This window comes from Delphinus delphis, chromosome 20 (genome assembly GCF_949987515.2).
Source record: "Delphinus delphis chromosome 20, mDelDel1.2, whole genome shotgun sequence".
In the NCBI taxonomy this organism is placed as follows: Eukaryota; Metazoa; Chordata; class Mammalia; order Artiodactyla; family Delphinidae; genus Delphinus; species Delphinus delphis.
In genome coordinates, this window is record NC_082702.1 from 17,572,498 (window position 1) to 17,592,293 (window position 19,796).

Here is a 19,796-nt window from a genome sequence, read left to right on the forward strand (position 1 = left end):
TCAGACCCTGGTGGCCTAACCCTCACCAGCACAGGGTCCAACAAGGCCTCAGGGTGTGGGGTCCCAGTGCTCCCGTGATCATCAGGGCATGGCTGGGAGGCCCCTTGGGAGCCAGAGTTACTCCCCACATGGAGGGGGCCTCAGGGACCGGCACTGGCCACCCTCTCTGGGTGCCGGTCCCACCCTGTCCACCTGGCCCTGAGTGTCCTGGGGCTGCTAGCCTCGCCGACACATGGCCTGCCCCCAACTCCACCCTCGTAGGATGGGGCGGGGGGGTTGCCAGCCTAAGGCCTTGTCTGGTGCTCAGGCTGAGCGCCCAGCGCCCTCGAGTGAGACTGAAGGTGGGGACTCCATGGAGCCCAGTGGCCAAGGCGGCCGTGCCCCAGTGACGGCCGAGGCTCTTGGAGGCGGCTCCCTGAGGGCCCTAGGCTCCAGCCCGTAAGGGCCTCCCTGGGCGCCAGGCAGGGCTGAGCCCCTGAGCTCTGCACAGCCTGCTCTCCTCGAAAGTTGGTTACTGGGGGTACTCTGCATGGTGACCTTTGCCCCGGAAGGATGGGGCCAAGACGAGTTTGATTAGCAGCCTGGGGCTTGGACATCTGGGCTGCCACGGAGGTGGTCCCCTAGCGCTTGTAGCAGACAGGGCCACAGACCCCTGCCAGTTTGCCCGTGAGGTAGTGCCAGCTGCATTTTCACCCCAGAAACCTTTGCTCCCCACAGAGGCTCCAGGGATGATTCAGCCCCATGCGGGGGTGTGCGGGGGTGCCCCCCACCCCCAGCCTGAGGTGCTGAGGCAACGTTTGGACCTGAGCCTCAGTCTGGGGCTCGCTGAGGCCACCCCACGTCCGCTGCTGGGGACATAACGCTTTTCTCCTCCTGACGCCAAGGACCTTACTGGGCTCCCCGGGCCCCAGGAGCAGACACGGCAGGGGCTGGGCCCCTGTGGTGACCGTGGGTGACAGGAGCCTGCCCCTGAGGGCACAGTGGAGAGAAAGGAAGGGTCTCAAGTCCAGAGCTGTGCTGGGAAAGCCCTGCATGAAGGGCTGCCCGGGACACATCACTCTTGCCCCTCACCTCAGGCCCTTACTGCCTCAGCCAGTGCGAGGGCATCGTGTGTCCCCCGAAACCTTGCCTGGGGAAGCCCTGGCCAGGCTGCCGGACTCCGCAGCTCATTGCAACCTCCTTCTGAGCCACAGGCGTCTGGTGGCCCGACATGCACCGCCTGGCCGACCGCGTCCATCTGGAGGAGCTGACCCGCATCGGCATCCTGACCGGCAGCGTGGACGCCATGGTCCAGGCCCACCTGGGAGCCGTGTTCATGCCTCATGGACTCGGCCACTTCATGGGCATCGACGTGCATGACGTGGGAGGCTACCCCGAGGTCAGTGTGGGCGCATCAGCCCGAGTGGCCTGCCTGTGAGCCGTAGCTGGGCTTGGCCCTCCCTGGGCTGGGCTGGGGCTCTGGGAGACGGCGGGGGTGAGGAGGAATGGGGTCCCGGTGAGGCCTGCTGCCCCTCCTCCCCCTTCACCCATTGGTTGGTCCTGGCCCAGGTCGCTGCCCTGATGCCCTCCGTGCCCAACGCCTCCCCACCGTGGCTGCCTCCACAGGACCTGGTGTGGGATGGGCGTGCTCTGCACAGAGCCCCGGGCTGTGCGCTGGGGGCAGCGCCTGTCCTGAAAGGTGGTAGAGTGTCAGTGTGCAGTGCACGGGGTCCCCACAGGGCAGCAGGAGCCGCAAAGCTGGGTCTTAGTGATGGGGCTGGCACTGCACCCGTCATGTCCTCGTGCCTCTGGCTTCATTCAGACGGGGTGATGAGGCTCCGCCAGCTGGTGGCTGGCCCTGGTCCCTCCTGGGACTAGCTGAGCCCCGCGCCCCTCACAGGTCCTACTCCTGCTTCCTCCTTGGTGCAACCCCTGCCGGGGCCCCAGGCCCCTGGGCCAGCACGCTCTGCTGGCCTCCTTGTCTCTAGGACGTACCCTTGGCAGGGGAGGAAGGCTTGTGTGGGCGTCTCCGGGCCAGGCTTTCCCCTCCCCCTCCTACCGACCGACCCTTGAAAGGACCACCCAGACGGTGCTTGTGGCTTTGGGAGGCCCTGCCGCAGCCTTGCGGGGCAGGTGGCTGCAGCCTCCCTGGCCGGTGGGTGTGGGTGAGCCCGGCCCTGCCGTCTGGCCTGGTGCCCGCGGTGCAGGGGGCGGGTTATGCAATCGGTGCACGCCCTGGGGCCCACCAGCCAGTTAGCCAAGACTGGGCTTGGCCTCTTAGCTGCAGGGTATTTTGAAAGCTCTAAGAACGATATTTGGGGGTTGGGGGGGGGGCGGAATTGCTCAAGAGAAGCATTATTATTCAATTATTTTTTCCTCAAGTGTAAACAGTTAAATTTGGAGAAACAAAATCGGTTTTAATTTCCTAATTTTTATCCATCACATTGTGCGTAGGGAGCCAAGAGCTGGGCCTTCCAGACATTGTTAACTGAGGTTCGTTATTCATTAGTCTCCAAAGCACTTTTTTTCCACCAGAGAAAATTGGCAGCAAACTGTTTTCATCTTTTCCAGTAAGCAGTCCTTTGTGCTCGGAGTCTATTCTTCTGACAGATAAACATTGTGGAAAAAATATGGCTTTTCCTATAAAAGTCATTTGTTTTATTTCAGGCCTATAGACACATCTGGGTCTCTTCTGCCAGGAGCCCAGTAAAGTTGAGGCCCCGTTGAGCCCTGAGCCCAGGCAGAAGCCAGCGTGGACCCAGCATGGGCAGGGGCCCGAGCCCCAACAAGGCTGAAGTCCCCGGGCCCGAGGGGCTGGGCGCTCAGCTGCTTCCCTTTTAGGGGTCTTCTCCCCACTCAGCTCAGCCTCCATCCTTCTCCCAGCCCTGATCTGGCCGTTCCTGGTGGACCCCATAGGGCAGACTCCCGAGAGCTAGTGCTCTGAAGGGGGGTGGGGGGTCATGGTCAGTGGGCTGGGGCACGCACATTCTCCTGTGCCCCACGGGATCCCTTCCATGCTCCCCTCACCCCCAGTCTGAGTCGTGGTCCTGAAATCTTCCGGAGGGAAGGCTGTCTGTACAAGTTGGAGCAGACCCTCCACCCTCGGTACACAGCTCTGGAGCAGCAGGGAGCCCACGGTGACCAAGGAGGTCAGGGGGACTTTGTCAGTCTCTGCCTCCGCCAGGCCCCTGGCTTTGACAACCTTGTAGTAGAGAGAAGGTGACGGCACCTGGGGGGCAGCATGAAGGGAAGGGACAGGAGGGGATGCCCAGGGGCAGGCACGGGGCTTCAGATGGCAGGAGACAGGGCCCCGCCCCGTCCCACCAGCACTTCCCACCTGAGCACAGGGACTGTCATCCCAGACTGTGCCCTTCTATGTCCCCTGCCTTCCTGCCTAGCTCTTCCAGGCACATAGTAGTGTTTTGGGGTCAGGTACCACACCAGACAGGCTTCTGGGCCCAGAGCATGACCCATCAGGGGTCACAGGGCCTTAGTGTCCCCTCATCACCTCCGTCCCAGCCTGACTCACACCAGGTCAGGGCGGCTGCGCGTACCAGTTTCTACACGCCCCGCTGTCCCCGCCCTCATGGAATCACGCTCACAGCCTTCCCTGCTGTGCCCAGCCGTGGATGGAGGCTGAGCCAGCCCGTTTCTGGTTACCTTACATGAACCACTAATTGAAGTCTGATGTTCTTGGCCCCCAAACAGTCAGAAATGACAGCTCCATCTCCAGCAGCTGGGCTTCCAGGGGAGAGCTGCGAGTGGGGCAGGGCAAGCTCAGAGCCCGACCAGAAAGCTTGCCTGCTGCCCCACTCACTCACAGGCCTTGGCCAAGGATGGATGGGTGCCTCTGGGACCTGGGGAAGGCAGGGAGATTTCTGCAAGTGTCCTAGGTACCACCTGCCCTCCTGGCCCCGGTGGCCACGCCCATGTGAGTGTTGGCGGGGCGGGGGGGGGGGGGGGTGGTGCCCCTGCAGGGCTGAGAGCCGGTCTCCATGGGTCAGTGGGGGCCCAGCACACGGGCATGGTGTGGAGCCGCCCACGTGCGCTTCTTGGGGCCCACACCCCCAGGCCATGCACACGGGATGAGCGTGTGTTTGTGCACACACGAGCCAGAGCTCGTACTGACGGCCCGCCCTGCCGACAGCACCTGTCCCTCCTCCTGGAAGGCCACGTGGAAAACCTAGGACTTGGCTTGTGGGGGGACCCAGGTCCAGCACTTCTGGGGCTGGTTTCCACCTGAGCTGCCTAGAAGAAAGCGCGCAGCCTGGGAGGCCCCGCAGGCCTTCTTAAAAGCTGCACAAGTTTGGCTTCTACTGTTCCTCTCGCGGGGAGAGGGCCTGGTTGAGGCAGCCGGACCCCCAGCCAGCCCCATGGGCCAGCAGGGGCAGCATGACCTGGGTGTGTGCGCACGGGTGTCCACGGGGCACGGTTCTGAGGAGAAACAGGGGCAGGGATGTGAGAAATCTAGGGGAGCGTGCAGAGAGCGGAGGGTTTTATCTGGAGTGCCGTGGACAACACAGCAAGGCTGAGTCTGGGCTGGAGACCCCCATGGTCACAGAGCCTCCTGCAGCTCCAGGGGGACCCATGGGGCCGAGCCGGGCCCCACGTGTGGACGCCTGCACGGGCAGGGCGGGTGCCCCGCACACTCACCTGTTTCCATCTTCCTCCCACCGATGCGGTGGCCCTGGGCTGGGGCTGCGCCCTCCTGGATCCCCCTCACTGTCCTCTCCCCCAGGGCGTGGACCGGGTGGACGAGCCCGGCCTGCGGCACCTGCGCACCGCTCGGCACCTGGAGCCGGGCATGGTGCTCACTGTGGAGCCCGGCATCTACTTCATTGACCACCTCCTGGACGAGGCCCTGGCTGACCCGGCCCGCGCCTGCTTCTTTAACCGCGAGGTCCTGCGACGCTTCCGTGGTTTCGGCGGGGTGAGTGCTGGTGGGCCCCGCGTCCTTGCTCCCTTGCTCCTTGCTGCGTGTCACCTCTTTGTCCTCCAGGACAGGAGGCACAGTCTTGACTTCCTCACTGGAGAGGGACCTGGCTTATCCTTTCTCATGGTCTGTCACCTAACAGGAGCCTCAGCCCTCAACACAAGCAACTCAGATTCCTACAAAACCCCTGCCCACTCCAGGGGCTCCCAGCCACCGGGCAAGGGGCAAGGCCAGGGTGGGCAGGTGGCACGAGCAGGCCCCTGTGGGAGGCGCCTTCTTCCCAGCAGCTGCCCACAGAGGCCTTGAGGCCAGCCCCCCGCCCCCGGCAGTACTGACCACTCCTCAGAAAGGGCTCTTCCCTCTCGGCGGGGGTCAGCCTGGAGCCGTCGGGCCCAACCCTCAAACTTAGCGTGTGAGGCCAGCTCAGAAATAACGAGCGTGTCGTTCTGACCAGGTCCGGATCGAGGAGGACGTCGTGGTGACGGACAGTGGCATGGAGCTGCTGACCTGTGTGCCCCGCACAGTGGAAGAGGTTGAAGAATGCATGGCAGGCCGTGACAAGGCCTTTGCTCCCTTCTCTGGCCCAAAGTAGAGCCCCGGGCAAGCTCACCTCACGGACGGCCGGCGGCCTGGCGGTTGGCCCCCAGCGGTGCTCAGACATGCGGCGTCGGCTTTGATCACACCAAATATGCCGTTTCCCAGGGAGAAACTTTTTTATTAACCTTCTGTGGGATCACACCCTTAATCTGTTCTTAGACAGCGGCTTTTAAAATGCTAATTTTCAATTATCCCGTTATTTTGAAAAATCCTGTTCTTCACTAGCAACTAAATGTGTATCTTGCCGTCATTTGTATGCTGCTCAGGAAAGATGCCTTTCTCGTGTTTTCTCTCAAAATCAGTACACGGAATGGAATTTGCAATAAAAGATTTCCTAAACTGGACCTTTGTGCCCGGCTCCCTCTCCATTTGTCCCTTTGCAGGTGAGCACTGCAGGGTTAGACCTGGAAACTGGCCCTGCAGAGACCCGGGAGTCTGGGCATAGGTGGGGCTGGGCCTCTGCCCACGTGAAGAGGGCTCTAGAGCAGGAAGCCTTTTTGGTACGGTTACTGCCTCAAAGCTGGATTTCCGAAGGGGGGCAGAATTACGCAGCCCTTAAGGTACAGTTAGCGACAACATGAGACTCGCAGGTTCCTTGTCTGTGATTTCCTTCTCATGCGGGACAGGCTAGCAAAGCCAGCATCTGTTCGAGAGACGCTGCCGCCTAAGGCAGCACCATGGCAAAGGTGAGCTTTCTGGTTCCTTCCACGTCGGCCAAGTCCATTTGTCTCCCCTAAGTGGAAGCCCACTGGCTGGACTCCACTCTGAGGCTGTGGAGCCATCCAGGGCCACCTGGGCCCAGTCCCTGCCCGTGGCAGAACACCTGGCCTTCCTCTGCCTGCCCACCTCTCCCACGGTCCCACAGAACCGCCCCCACCCCTGCAGCGGGCTTCGAGAATTCTGCACACCATTCTAGGGTTCTCTCATCCGAGCCAAGGTGAAGGGCAGGTGAGAAGGACGGACGTCAGAGATGAAACCTTAATAGGGTGGGGAACCTCTGTAGCCCAAGCCAGAGACCGCTGAAGTCACTGAAGAGTTGAGTAAACTGATTTCTTCCTCTGGCAGTAACACAGAAGTGCTCGTGATGTGGCCACATTAAAGCAGCGTTAGTCTCAAATCACCGTTTGTCTTTTTCTTACCTCTTAGATTTACATACCATCTTTTAAGGTTTCCTCCTGGTGCGCAGATATATTCCCTAAGTTATCTGTGGTATTAAGCAGTTTGAGTAATGATCGCCTGCGGGTCAGGAGTTTGAGTTTGCCAAATCCTTCTCTCCCCCAGCTGTATCTGCGAGCCATGCTCTAGTGCGCAGGGTTTCAGGTTCCCCCACCCCCAGGATAAAAACAGTTAAAGTTATAAAGTTAGGTTGGAACTCTAAGTAGACAGTTTAGTTTAGCTGTGTTAACTAAAAAACACACACATCTTTCTCCTTCCTCTCCTTCAGACGTTTTATACCAAGACTGCCCATTTCACGTAAATGTTTGCTCTGATTATCAGGTCGACAGGAAAGAACAGGGAGAAATCTCAGGAACTAAATGCTGTTTGTCCGAGAAGGACACTGGGGACAGAACTGGCTGCTTGGGCCCAGGTAGGCGAGTCAAAGGCATTCTTTGCAGGTACAGGTCTCAGGGAACCGCAGTAGCCACCTACTGTGCCCCATGTTCTAGAGAATGGTCCAATTCCTATGTCTCCAAATTCTGCAGAACTTTGTACAGCTTCAGAAATATATTAGAGACCCTTCCAGAAAGCCATACAGTGCCGAAAGCTCTTCCAAAACCAGGAAAGATCTAGGTATTCGTTCAAGAAATGAGCATCTGCTATGTACCAACGTGGCATAAAGACATGACCCCTGCTCTCAGAGCCCAGTCTCCTGAGAGGCTTCCCCTTAAACACGCACAAATAGATCATCTCAAACATTAGAACGTGCCAAGAAGGCAAGAAGGAAAGTAACAGGATTGACCTTATCTAGAAAGCCAGGGGGGCTGACGGGAAGGGAGGGAAGTGAAAAAGCAAGAGGAGATAAAGCATTCCAGACGTAAGGAGCTGTCCTAAGGCAGCCGGCCCTGGGCTAAAAAGTGCTGAGAAGAGCCCTGCAGCCAAAGCAAAGTGATGCAGGAGGGTGGAGGGGAATGAAGGCAGCACGAGCAGAGCCACATCCCGCGGAGACTGGGTCTCACACGGAGTGCACCGGAGAACCATGAAGGTTCTGGAGAGCGTGCAACGGTCCAGGAAGACAGAAGCCAGGCAAAAGAGGGTGATGGCTCTGCACAAGGTGGGGAAGGGGAGGTGAAGCAAATGTCACAGGATTCATTTAGGAGGCAGAACTGAACGGTGGTGATGTACAAAGGCACCTGGCTCCAACAGCTGCTTCAGAGGAAACAAGACTCGGGTAACTGGGCTGCAGAAAAGTGTGACGTGTGCCAGCCTCGCGCCCGGTTCTCTGGACACCCCTGCACAACCTTCAGGTCTACAGCTCTGGGAGGAGTGGGATGTTGCAGTCAAAGGATATTCAGGGTTGCTGCTCTCCTTTGAGTACGTGTAAAACGCATATGAACTCTTCAGATACTCACAGGCAGCCAAAGAGCAGTAGGTCTAAAGTGCTTTTACCGAAAAAGAGCCAGCACCCTCACAATCACGTCGATATAAAGTTCCCTGGGTTCTAAATTACAACTAATTCATAAAAATGAAATGGGACGTATTACCCACAGAAATAATTACCGTACTACAATTTTCACCAAGATGCAATAGATAGAAATCTATTTCCCAAGACACGAAAGTCACTGAAGGATCACAGAAGACAAGTATCTATGGCATTTTCCCTTGAAACACTCAAACCAGCTTCTCGGACTCTTATGTATGAATTCATTTCGACAGACACCCTATGGCATTGTGTAAACGAAGACGACGCACGACGCACATACTATAAACTGTACCGTTAGGGGAAAGGCTTTACTTTGACATTCCGTCAACCTCAAAGCCTCAGAACTTATTTCCTACCACTCTGTAGGTGGAGACCACACTCTGAGACGTCAGCTGTCTAAGCAGGATGCGAGTTATTGCTTCCTCTATTCTGGGATACATTTCTACACTAGACTAGGGGACAAAGAATATTACTGAAAGGCATTCTAAATTCAGAGCAAACTAGGTTCCTATCATTAAGGGAAGTCTAGACTTGGGACAACAGTGCCTCTGCCTGCCCCCATGCCCACCTCACCCCCGGCCCTGGGCTGGGAACAGAAAGGCAGCAGGGCATCTGCCTGCTCCTCAGAGCTGGTCAACATTTGCACTACATTCTTGGTATCTAACATAAAGAAACCCACAATGAAATACAGTCATTATTCCAAAGTTATTTTTATTTCAAATTCACTGAAAGAAATAAAATTATATTTAAAAAAATAGAGTAATCTCACAAACTGAGGAAAGCCAGGAACAAAAAGAACAAGTTAGGTACTTCTTCCTGAGAGGCAGATCTAACAGCTATAGGACGGACTTTCTTCCTTCCTAGCTTTTGTCAAACAAAAAATTTTTTCCTATTTCTAAGGCATCAAAAACACTCTTGAGTGTTTCAACTGGGTTGTTCAGGTACAAAGCTTCAAGCCCTCTAAGGGGGATCAAGAAACATCAAAAGCTGCTACGATTTCCTTTGTTGTAACACCAAACATTAAATTGTACATACTTCTACTTATGTAAATTTGAGAATTTCACACTCGTGACCTGAATTTCAAAAATGTGGTCATATTTTATTAAAATCTTACTACTTCTTGGTAAGAATGTCCAAAGTAACTGAGCTCACATCCCAGTAACTAAAAGGGGCCAGACAGCAGGAAGAACTGTTGGATCGCACCACCTGCAGCCAAGACCTGTCAGAAAACACCCATCCCGGAAGACTCACATGCAGCTAGAAATTTATACTAAAGCCTAATTCCTAAATCACTAGACCTGCCAGCAAAGGCAGATCATATCCTAATGGTTCATATGTAACCTACAGGACAAAAGTTACAGAAGTCATATACAATTCCCAAACTTACCCATTCCCCATACTTGGTTTCCCTCCATTTTATACTGTTAAATCTATCAAACTAAAAACTTTCATTCCCAAACACTTCAGTGAGATAGTCAAGACAACGGTTAACATTTCTGTTCTATGCATGACTGCTGGTGCTAGTTTTGATTTGCATAGGTAAAAGGAAAGCCTGAATTTTTCCAAAAGGTACAATCTTATTTTCTTATTTGAAATAATTGAGTACATACCTGATGATTTCCCTAAAGCTTCTTTTCCAAGAGAGTTAAGTCAATTCACATAATTGGTAACAATAAATTCCATGGGGACAACCATTTCTGAAAGATATTGTTTAGTAAATAAGAGATTTAAAATGTCTGTAGCACCTCTTATAGGTGCTTAAAGATTCAAGTGACCTAACTGCATCTCCAATGAGGTGCTATTAAAGATTCAGTAGGATTCTGTGGGTATCTCCTAGTTAGTTGTTTCAAACATCTATCAACCTACAAGTAGATCCGTACTCCAACCACAGTAAACCAATGTTGGACCCTAACAGGAAGCCCTATCCTGTCTCCTGGATCTATAGGGAGTTAACCGTCCTGGGACAGTCACTCTCGTGGAACAATACAGGGCTCTTGTCACATGCAGAAGGGACTCTTGGCCTTTAATAATGGCTTTGCTGAGTTGCAGGGCACTGTGATGTCTTCTTCCGCCCAGAAGGGCACAGACAGCACTCTTCCACCAACCCAAGGGTGCAACTTGAGTTACATCCTGGTTACACTGTCCCAGGTCCTAGTAGGAAACAACAATGTGGCCCAAAATGACCATGTTCAAATAAGATACCTGGTAACTTTTTAATCTGATGTGACTCAGTCTCTTGTCACCAGCCTAGGTCACCCAAAAGCAAAAACCAAAAAAAGAGAAAAACACAAATTTGAGCTAGAATTGTTCTTTAAAAAAAACAAAAAAAAGTCAACAAGGACAATCAAAACTACCAACGCTTATATAAGCCAGACCCTAGAGATTTCCATCTTCAGTGACTGCCACTTTTTAGTCTTAACAAAAATGTCAATATCCTGAGTTTTATCAGTATTTTCTTGCTAAAATAATTTATGGGACATAAATGCATACAAATGAATAAAAAGTGGTACAAAAGTCTGGAAGAACAGCCCACTAGCTAGAAAATGTCGCAAAAACAATATAAAACGATGTGTTTAAGTGAAATAAATTAAAGGTTAAACCTTACACTTTCAAGTTTTCTTAGACTATTATTTTGGGAAATGGCATGGAGTTGATGATGTATTTTTCTAATAATCAGTTGTTTAAGATCAAATACCAAGTGATGGTTCACAAGAAATTTTTGCTTTTAAAAACCACAGCCCCACTGCAGTGTATCTGAACACAGGAGAAACTACCTGCTGAAATTAATATTCAAAATCCTAATGGGTAACTTGTGTGGCCATAAACTGTTAAGACGTTTTGTTTACTAACTTGGCTGTCCAAATGGTATGTTAAAAAAAAAAATGCTTACTTTACTAGCATCTGCAGAAACTAAAATTTTGGTACATAAGTTTCTCTAAACCACTGAGTTGTTTTTTTAATTTTAACAAAATAATGCCAATGCAATAACCCAAAGGTATCCCAAATGCTTTGCTTTTACTTTTAAAAAACTATTTGCTTCCTAAATGCTATTTATGTTTTTAAGCCAGTTGGCTGCATACTGCCTTTAAAATGCAATGGAGTTTCTTTACTTAACCTGACATCACTATTCAAAAACTTGTACTTGCCGGGGAAAATGGTACTAATTATGCTAAAACAAGGTTTATGCTATACATAAAATCACTCCAAATTATAAAGTGATTGGTTTCTATAGCTCTAAGCATTTTTAATACATAATTTAGGAAAAAAGTCACACATAGATAAAGAGAGATGGCATTCAACTTTCTTTCATCCAATTAACCGTATCTATGAAAACCAAGACCCTTCTGCATGACTTGCCAGTTCCCCATTCCTTTTGTCAACCTAGAAAAGAAACATTTCTTGGGAAGTCAGGATTTATTAAGAACATCAAGCTCCAGGGCGTTTTTTTTTTTTTACCATATACCTTTAAAACTGTTTTTTATCCCCACAAAAATCCTTATCATTTAAAACCAGATATTCAAATTATATGGCTAACATTTTTAGCTAATCAACTCTTCAGTGCTGATTCTAGAAAACAACCTTCAATGGATCTTTGAATAATGGAGATTCAGCCGCTGATACGAGTAGTGTAGGTAGTCACACCTTTAACGTTCAAGCCACAAGTTGTGACGTTTGAAAGGGGTGAGGTCTACTGTCCTGCATTATCAGAATCTGTCGTATTTTCAGTGCTACTGGGTTGCACATTATCTGCGAGGTTGTGTGCATGCTCAAGAAATAAATCTTTCAGTACACTTAATTCCTTAGTCAGCAATTTAATTTTTGCTTCCAACCGTTCATTCTCTTCCTTGAGCTGATTCACTCTCTGCAGCGTATCCTGCGCTTTCTGCTTGCTTTTCAACCGGCTCTTTTTCACCGCCATGTTGTTCCTCTCTCTGCGCTGGCGATACTCGTCACTGCTGCGATCCACGGGCAAACTCTTTTTGCTCTGCTTGCTCGGAGGCACAGCTTTGCCTCCGCCCCCAGGGCCGGCGGGCACCAGCTGAGGAACCTGCTGTAAGCCGCTGGCATGAGCCTGAGTATGGATGACACTTATTCCATTCACGCCCGGGGTAGTGTTCTGCTGTGATACCTTGCTCATTTGGGCACGCTCCTTTGTCAACACAGAACAAGTAGAAATGAAGACAAGGTGATCAATGGTTTGATCTGCCAAGAAATCTTCACATGTACCTAGTTAAAAAATAAACTGCATTAAAATATTTGAAGTGACAAGATAAAATAACATTAAACTTGCATGTACCTACTAGCAGGCCAATATTAATTGATTATGCTGAGAAAAGTCTATGACAACTGCCAACTGCTCCAATGTTTCAGAAGTCTAAGTCACGTAATTTAGAGAGGTAAGTTAATACAGACGCACCATACGGCCAAATTCAACCCACCTGAACCCCTGAGGGTACTGCCCATCTGTGCTTGTCATCAAAAATGGGAGGAAAAACAAAAGAATACCACTAATTAGGTAGCACATATGAACCAACAGCACTTGGCAATCTGCAAGAGAGAAATGTGCTATGTTTGGTTTAAACACAATGAGTTCAATTATGATAGGAGAGACCCTGCAATAAAAGAGGGAAAAAGTTTCAACTGTTGGCTCAAGTCAAAGTAGAAGGCTGGAGCAGAGCGCCCAGCCCAGTCTCCAGTGCTCATCAGGAAGCACTGCACTACGATCTCCGCATGGTCCTTACTCTAATATGCAGAGACTGAGTCATCAAGGACTTGACTTCTCTCCCAGAGCGTAAGAATCTTTACAGGATATTTTGAAAAGGTGTTTTTTGCTTGTTTTTATTTTTTTCAATGACTTCAAATGAGAGTAGCTTACAGAGATTTTTTTAAGTTAGTTTCTTGGATCACAGATTTAGGAGCTCTGAGATACCCAATTTGCTTCCCCATCCCATCATGCTTCTCACAGTGTTTTTTAAATTCTCGACATAATTAGTAAACACATCTAAACACAGTCAGCCTAAAACCACAAGGAAAGAAACAAAAGCCCTGATGATGCATCCAAGGAGGTGCAAGCACTGGGACTCAGGCTGGACCAAGAGCCAGAGCAGCTGCAGCGCCTGCACCCACTTGACACTGCTCAAGGAGCACAGAGGAAACGCCAATTCTGAAATATTGCGGCAGTGCTGCCCGTAGAAATGAAGTCACAGTTTCAGAACTAGTCATATTTGGATTACTATGAATTCAACCAGTTCGCTACAACTGCCTCAAGATGTGTCAAAAGCAGACCTATCCTATCATCGTGAGGCCACTTCAAGGCAAACTAAGCTGAGTGAAGCGTGCCCACCAAGAAGTCACAGCACTCTTGGAAACTGAGAAAGCAGTGTTAGGAACCATAAAACTATCCCGTTCTCTTCTCACAAAACTGCTAAAACTGCATCAGTGGAAAAAAAACCTGCAGCCAGAATTATGAACTGCCTCAAATGAGTACACCTTACAGTTCTTAAGCAAAGCTCAATGAGTAAACACCAGTAGCTTCACCCAAACCTTTAGCTAGGCATTTCTGTATAAACACCATTTACTGGTCTGCTTTTTAAAAATCTTTGCTTTTAAAAAGGCCATATGTCATTACTTTCCATTGTTTTTTCAAGCCACACAGGCAGCCCTGAGCTAGCCGGTCATCTGTTCTCACTTCAGTGCTAAGGAAACACCAAAAGCTTCCTTCCAAAACCATGATGGATACCTACTCCAAGTCTACCTTCAGTAATGGATATTTCACATTTCCCTTGATAATTTATCATGTTGCCTATTTTTTCTTCCAGTTAAAAAGTGGCAGTTCAGTATAATTTGAGCTACACTTACCACTAATAGTGTTAAAGGTCGTCTATACCATTGCTTATCTATTTGGTATGAAGTGAAAAGTGTTTACTCAATTTTTATGAACTTGTTTACCATGTCTCCTGGGAATATCTCAACAATCATGATTATGTTCATCTTATTTATCTTCTTTTTTATGTTTTATATGTCAATTAGGTTTTTAGTCTTTAAAGCTACTCTCTAATAAACTCAGAGGTAACAATGATCCAAAGAAGTACAAACCAGGAACCAAGTCAGTTCTTGCCTTGGCTCTGACTTGCCCTGTTTCACTTTGGACATATCCCTTCCCTCTGTGAGCCTCGATTTCCCCATCTGCAAATGAGGGACGTAAAATGGTAAAATGCCTTCTGACTTTGACAATATACCACGAACTTCAGTCACCAAAAACTCTTATTATAGCCTCCAAATTTAGTGATGTTCATGCTCATTTTTGTTCTCAGATACCGGAGGGCTTCCCTGGTGGCGCAGTGGTTGAGAGTCCACCTGCCGATGCAGGGGACACGGGTTCATGCCCCGGTCCGGGAAGATCCCACATGCCGCGGAGCGGCTGGGCCCGTGAGCCATGGCCGCTGCGCCTGCACGTCCGGAGCCTGTGCTCTGCAACGGGAGAGGCCACAGCAGTGAGAGGCCCGCGTACCGCAAATAAAAAGAAAAAAAAAAAAAAGATACCGGAACAGGGAAGGGCTCTTTTACCTCCGTCTGACTCAAGGTAGTAGGCTGAACACAGTAGGCAAGGTTTTGAAAATGAGTCCTTCGGCTTGTAAAACAAAGAGTAATCATCAAACTGGTAAAAATGTAAGAAAAGGAAACTTGGAGATAATAAAAAGAACTCCAATTGTTTTTCGTTTTTTAAGTTCTCCAACCGAAGACAAGCCAATAAAGTAGCTCTTAAAGTGAAGAGCTATCCACTAAGGAAAGGGGGTCAGAGCTAAGTGGTCTAAGACTTAACGCCAAACATATTATCAATTTTGTTTTTTACACTGAGCAAAACAGCTGCCTCTATAAGTTACATATTTTAGTTTACACAGTTATCTGTGCTTTTGTTTCTTCCACTAACATTTACTGAGCACCTACAATGCACAAAAAGAAAATAAGTTTATTTCAAACCTGGATATTCAACCCTAAATGAAAGTCTGGCTCCTATGTGGACAAATACTATTCCAAAGTTCAGTCTACAGGAAGCAGAGTGGCACCTCGTTTCCTTGCTGTGAATCATTCAAGCAGGAAGCAGGATAAAAACTGAAAAGCAGTGGTTCTCAAAGTGTGGTCCCTGAACCGGCAGCAACAGCAGCAGCATCACCTTGTTAGAAATGCAAATTCTCGGGCTGCCCCAGACCTAGGAATCAGGAGCTCTAGGAATAGGGCTGGGCAATCTTGTTTTAACAGGACCTCCAAGTGATTCTGATGACACTGAAGTTTGACAGCCACTGCTACAAATCAACCATGGACCTTAAGAAAGGTGGACTGAGTGGGTAACATTTTTTAAATTCAAATTCCTTAATTCAAGTAATGTTCATTCAAATCAATGACACAGTGACAACTCAAAACGTTAAAATGAGTAAAACAATATCAAAATTTTCTCAAGTTTCACTTGGGAAAATAAACCTCTCAAGGATTTTCCTAACCCTCTTGTCATTTTCTTCACATGTGTACAACCAGATATTCCTCCCCTGCCGCCCCAAATAAATTTTTAACTCCAATTTCCTCAACGAAGGTCTACACTCCAAAATATTCAGATGTTTGTCCCTTATTCCAAATTTGTTCAAATCACTGGTATCTGACAATTCTACCCACCCCCACCCCCCCAAAACACCTCACCTCTACTATCCGTCTCCATCCCAATGCCACAGAATTACCTCAGGCTGACATCATCTCTCAGGGGCACAGCCTCCTCTGTCTGCACGTTATCTTTTCTTTGTGCTTCTGCCCAATTTGTTCCCCCAGTTTCTTGGTCAATGCCAGCTCGATAGTGTGCCTCCCTGTAGACTAAACTAGAGACAGAACTCTGTCTTTATCACCATATGCCCAGCATCTAGCGGTGGTGCTCAAGAAATGTTTGTTGAATACAGCCTCAAAAGCCTAAGACAAAACACTTATTTTTACAAATGTCTTACATAAAAATGAGATTCTCTAGCATTAAAATCTCTTATAACAACCATAATTAAATCAAGACTGTTACTAAGATATTATGGTCTCACCACCTAAAGTTCCTCGTCTTTCTTAATGGTATACAGGAAAATTAAAACATTTGCTACTTCTAGCCCCCAGCCTATACAGTGAACATCATTCTTGTCTGGTCTTTGCTTCATATCAGTAGAGAACCTTTATTTTCCATTTTGCCCAGTTATACTTCCCATAACCTCAAGTTCTTAGACATATGTTGCCAGGGTCTGACAACTCTGTACTACAAGTGAAGTGAAGGTAAGCAAAGTTAACAAACACCCAAATGAGCAGGATTTCTATTTATTTGCCACTGCTGGTTTCATGACCCAAAGCAGGGGTCCATGAAGGAGGGTACATCCCTTCAGGGAGTACATAAGTGGTCCACTGGAGTATGAGAAAAAAATGTATGCTCTTTTGTCTTTTTTTAATGTCATCTTTTTACTCTACTTTTAGTGCCATTAACAACACACACAAACTAATACACACACATTGTTTATAAATATACATCTATTAAGGAGTCATGCTCAATTCTTTTTTCTTTTCTTTTTTTTTTCTTTTTTAACTGATAGGTCTGGAAAGCCAAAAAGACAGGAGACCAATGTACCTACCAGTATAAGAGCCCATGGAAGCACCCCCTCCTAAGAATACACAATAAACCTGGAATTGCGGCTACCTGCGTTTACCATTTCTGTGATCACGTGAGGCAATCTTAGGCCATAAGACCAAACTCAGCCCCATGAGGTCCTATTGATCTTTACCTAGGACTCACCAGGTGCTGTTTAAATCCCAAGGGATGAAACCACCTGTCCAAGATCAGACAACCTTGCTGACAGTCATGATGTGACCTTGAGAATTTAGAGGATATTCTGGGGGAAAAAATACTAAGTTTTGCTTCCACCTATGCTTTTCAGGGAGGTATTAAAATGACTGAATCCACCAAGTGTGCCCACCAGAAGCAGGACTCGAACTGAAAAATTCTTCAGCTCACTAGCATCCTGTAATTATTTAGCCTTGTTTACACTAAGTTTTTCCAAAACAGTGCTTCAGTTTTAATAGCTTATCCCAAATACTACTCAAGTAGTAACAGCTGACCAGATTTTAACTTTTAACTGTCAAGGGCTTTTAGATGCAGAATTTCTTAGTAAAGCAAACCTTTATACTATTTTATTTCAAAAGTTTCTTTGAGCGTCCCACATCCTATCTGAATTAAAGGACAATCTCTTCCAATAAGAATTCAACTGAGTGAGTGTACACTGGGAGAGAGAACTACCAATTTTTGTGTAACCCACCAAGGTTAAAACCATTCTGAAACGGACACATTTTAAGATGCCAGATGACAGCACAAACTTCAGACCAGAGGAAAGCCCAGCAATTAAACCTTCTGAAGAATAAAAACACACGAGCTTACTTGGAAGAACAGATTCTCCTTCCCCTCAAACATGCATTTCCATCCTCTCCATCTAGACACCTCTGCTGGCAATTTTCCTTACTGTGTTCCCTCCAAGCATACTAACGAAGCACTTCTTTTTTTTGCCCTTTTCTGTTCTAGTCAACTCGTGGTTGCTGCACGTTCATCCAATCTGTGTTCAACAGTCACCTGAAGGATATTCAAAGTACAGCTCCATAAGGAAGCACAATATTATTTGTGTAAAGTCACATATTTAAAACTCTACCGCCTTCCCTGACTACTCGACTAACTTCTAAAAAGGATTCTCGATTACCCGACACCGAGCAGTTTTGCAGGCGCAGGAAATATCCCAGGTGGCACTAAAGATACCGTCCACCTTCTGCTATTCTGGGAACACCCTTTATCCCCAGAGGCCAATACGAGCCTGGCTGGTCACACTGCACGTTGCACAAACAGAGGGCCGGGTTCTGGAGGGGGCACAGCCCGGCTCGCATCCCGTCCCGGGCCGGCAGCAAGGGCGCTGGGGGAGCGCGGGGGTCTGCGGGTGGCGCCGCGGCGCTGGGCCGGAGCCAAGGATGAGATCAGCGGCCCCGCCGGGTGTTGCCGGCAGGTTGCATCACACGCCGCGCGGGGCCGCCGCCCGCGCCGCGGGCCGCGCGGGGCCTTCCCGGCAAGCCGGCCGCCCAGGGCCGGGCCGGGTCTCCTCGGGCCGGGGCCGCGCCCACGCGAGCGGCCGGCGGCGCCGCGGCCTCCTCCTCCTCCGTCAGCCCGCCCGCAGCCTCCTTACCTGCGCCTCCAACCCGCCCGCCCCCAAGAGGCCTCCACTCCCAGCGGCCCCGCACGGCGCGGCCCGACCCAGGCCTCGCGGCCCGCGAGTCAGAGCGACGGTTACGAAACCGGCAGCCTCCGCCCGTTCCGCTGCCGCCGCCAGCGCCACCGGGTTCCCCTCCTCGCCGCGGCCGCGCGCCCGGCCGCGACCGCCGCCGCCATAACCAATGGGAGCGCCGGCTTGCGGGGGACGCGCCCTCCCTCCGCGACGGACAGCGCCGCCAGCCAATCGCAGGCGGTCTGGCCGCGGGAGGCGGGCACGTGGCGGAGGCGTAGCCCACTGAGCGGTGGGGCGGGCGAGGCGGGAGCGACGGACTGGGGTTCCCCGGCCTATTGCGCGGGGCGGCACCCCAGCGGTAGGCGACCCGCTGCGAGAAAGGTTCTGTGAAAGTTGGAGGCATTGGAGAACCGTAGCCTCATGAAGGCAACACCTGTCTTTGGAAAACACAATTTGCTGAGGTGATGTTTTGAACCATCGATTTCTGTTTTGGTTTCACCAAGACCTCGGGGAGCCCCGCCTCAGAGTCGCTGCCGGGGACATTTTCCCGGAACGGCCCACCAGACTCGCCTCCCGGGACGCGGGGCGCCCGACGGTCGCTTCACTGCCGACGGCCCGCGCCCCTCGGAGGGAGCCTGGAGAGAAGTCCTGGACCTCACGGCTCTTGAAGGCAGCTGCAAACTTGTTGAAAGACGAAGGGTGCAAAATTTTCCCAGCGTAGGATTAGTGTTGATGTCACTGGTGCTGACTGTGGTTACGGAGAAATGAATTTACACGATCAATTCCCTTGTGCTATCCTCCAGGTGAACAGATTGAGAGACGTGAACTCAAAAAAAAATGGATGGCAAACCAGCCTTATTTATCTAAGACGATTCACAGGAGGATCTGAAAGCGTATTACAACTGGGAAGCAGCGCGCTGGGTGGAGGCAGACAGGTTTGATTGCTTCCTTTTTAGCAATTCTTATCGTCTAAAAACTGGAGTCTTTGAAAAAGGAAAGGTTTCTTCATCACCCAGGCCATGGCATCACCTCTCCGCATAAGACGGTTTCGAGGAATCAGTAAAGAGGTGATAAAACATTTGCGAAAAAAATAAAGATATAAAAATTAAGAGGGCTGCAACTAAACGTGAACACTGAATACCACAGAAGCAGACTTGGTAGAATGACACAATATCATCAAAACCAGTACGTTTCTTTCACTTTGGCCCTTAGTGTTCTGAGTTGAAATTTCTTTGATCAAGATTTTAGCACTATTAAAACTGGATTCGATTTTGTTGCTCACAAAATTATAATTTTACACTCACCATGTCCTAATCACTTTAAAAATTGTATAGAAAAAAAAAAACACAACCATATAGAGATGTTCATTTATCCC

At 49.7% G+C, this 19,796-nt stretch overlaps 2 protein-coding genes across 5 annotated transcripts in view; one reads left to right on the top strand and one right to left on the bottom strand.

Moving 5' to 3' along the window:
- The window catches only part of PEPD (peptidase D), a 114,011-nt gene extending 108,158 nt beyond the window's left edge, over positions 1 to 5,853 (top strand). For both annotated transcript variants that reach the window (XM_059998811.1, XM_059998812.1), the window contains 3 exons: positions 1,194 to 1,378; positions 4,718 to 4,909; positions 5,367 to 5,853. In XM_059998811.1, coding sequence (XP_059854794.1) covers positions 1,194 to 1,378; positions 4,718 to 4,909; positions 5,367 to 5,504 — 515 coding nt within the window. In that variant the 3' untranslated portion in view covers positions 5,505 to 5,853. The remainder of the gene's footprint in view (positions 1 to 1,193; positions 1,379 to 4,717; positions 4,910 to 5,366) is intronic.
- A 2,993-nt stretch (positions 5,854 to 8,846) lies between these two features.
- CEBPG (CCAAT enhancer binding protein gamma) lies at positions 8,847 to 18,567 on the bottom strand. Of its 3 annotated transcripts, none has more exons than XM_060000222.1 (2): positions 18,383 to 18,567; positions 8,847 to 12,377 (listed from the first exon to the last, which is right to left on the bottom strand). In XM_060000222.1, exon 2 carries the CDS (start codon positions 12,286 to 12,288, stop codon positions 11,839 to 11,841), a length of 450 nt encoding a protein of 149 aa, XP_059856205.1. In that variant the 5' UTR covers positions 12,289 to 12,377; positions 18,383 to 18,567; the 3' UTR covers positions 8,847 to 11,838. The 3 variants fall into 3 exon arrangements, with proteins under 3 accessions (XP_059856205.1, XP_059856204.1, XP_059856203.2); XM_060000221.1 differs by lacking the exon at positions 18,383 to 18,567 and adding an exon at positions 17,596 to 18,364; XM_060000220.2 differs by lacking the exon at positions 18,383 to 18,567 and adding an exon at positions 12,590 to 12,610.
- Positions 18,568 to 19,796: the final 1,229 nt, after the last annotated feature.

Excerpts from the sequence above, each read along its gene's own strand:
- CEBPG (XM_060000222.1), bottom strand. The coding sequence starts at position 12,288 with ATGAGCAAGGTATCACAGCAGAACACTACCCCGGGCGTGAATGGAATA.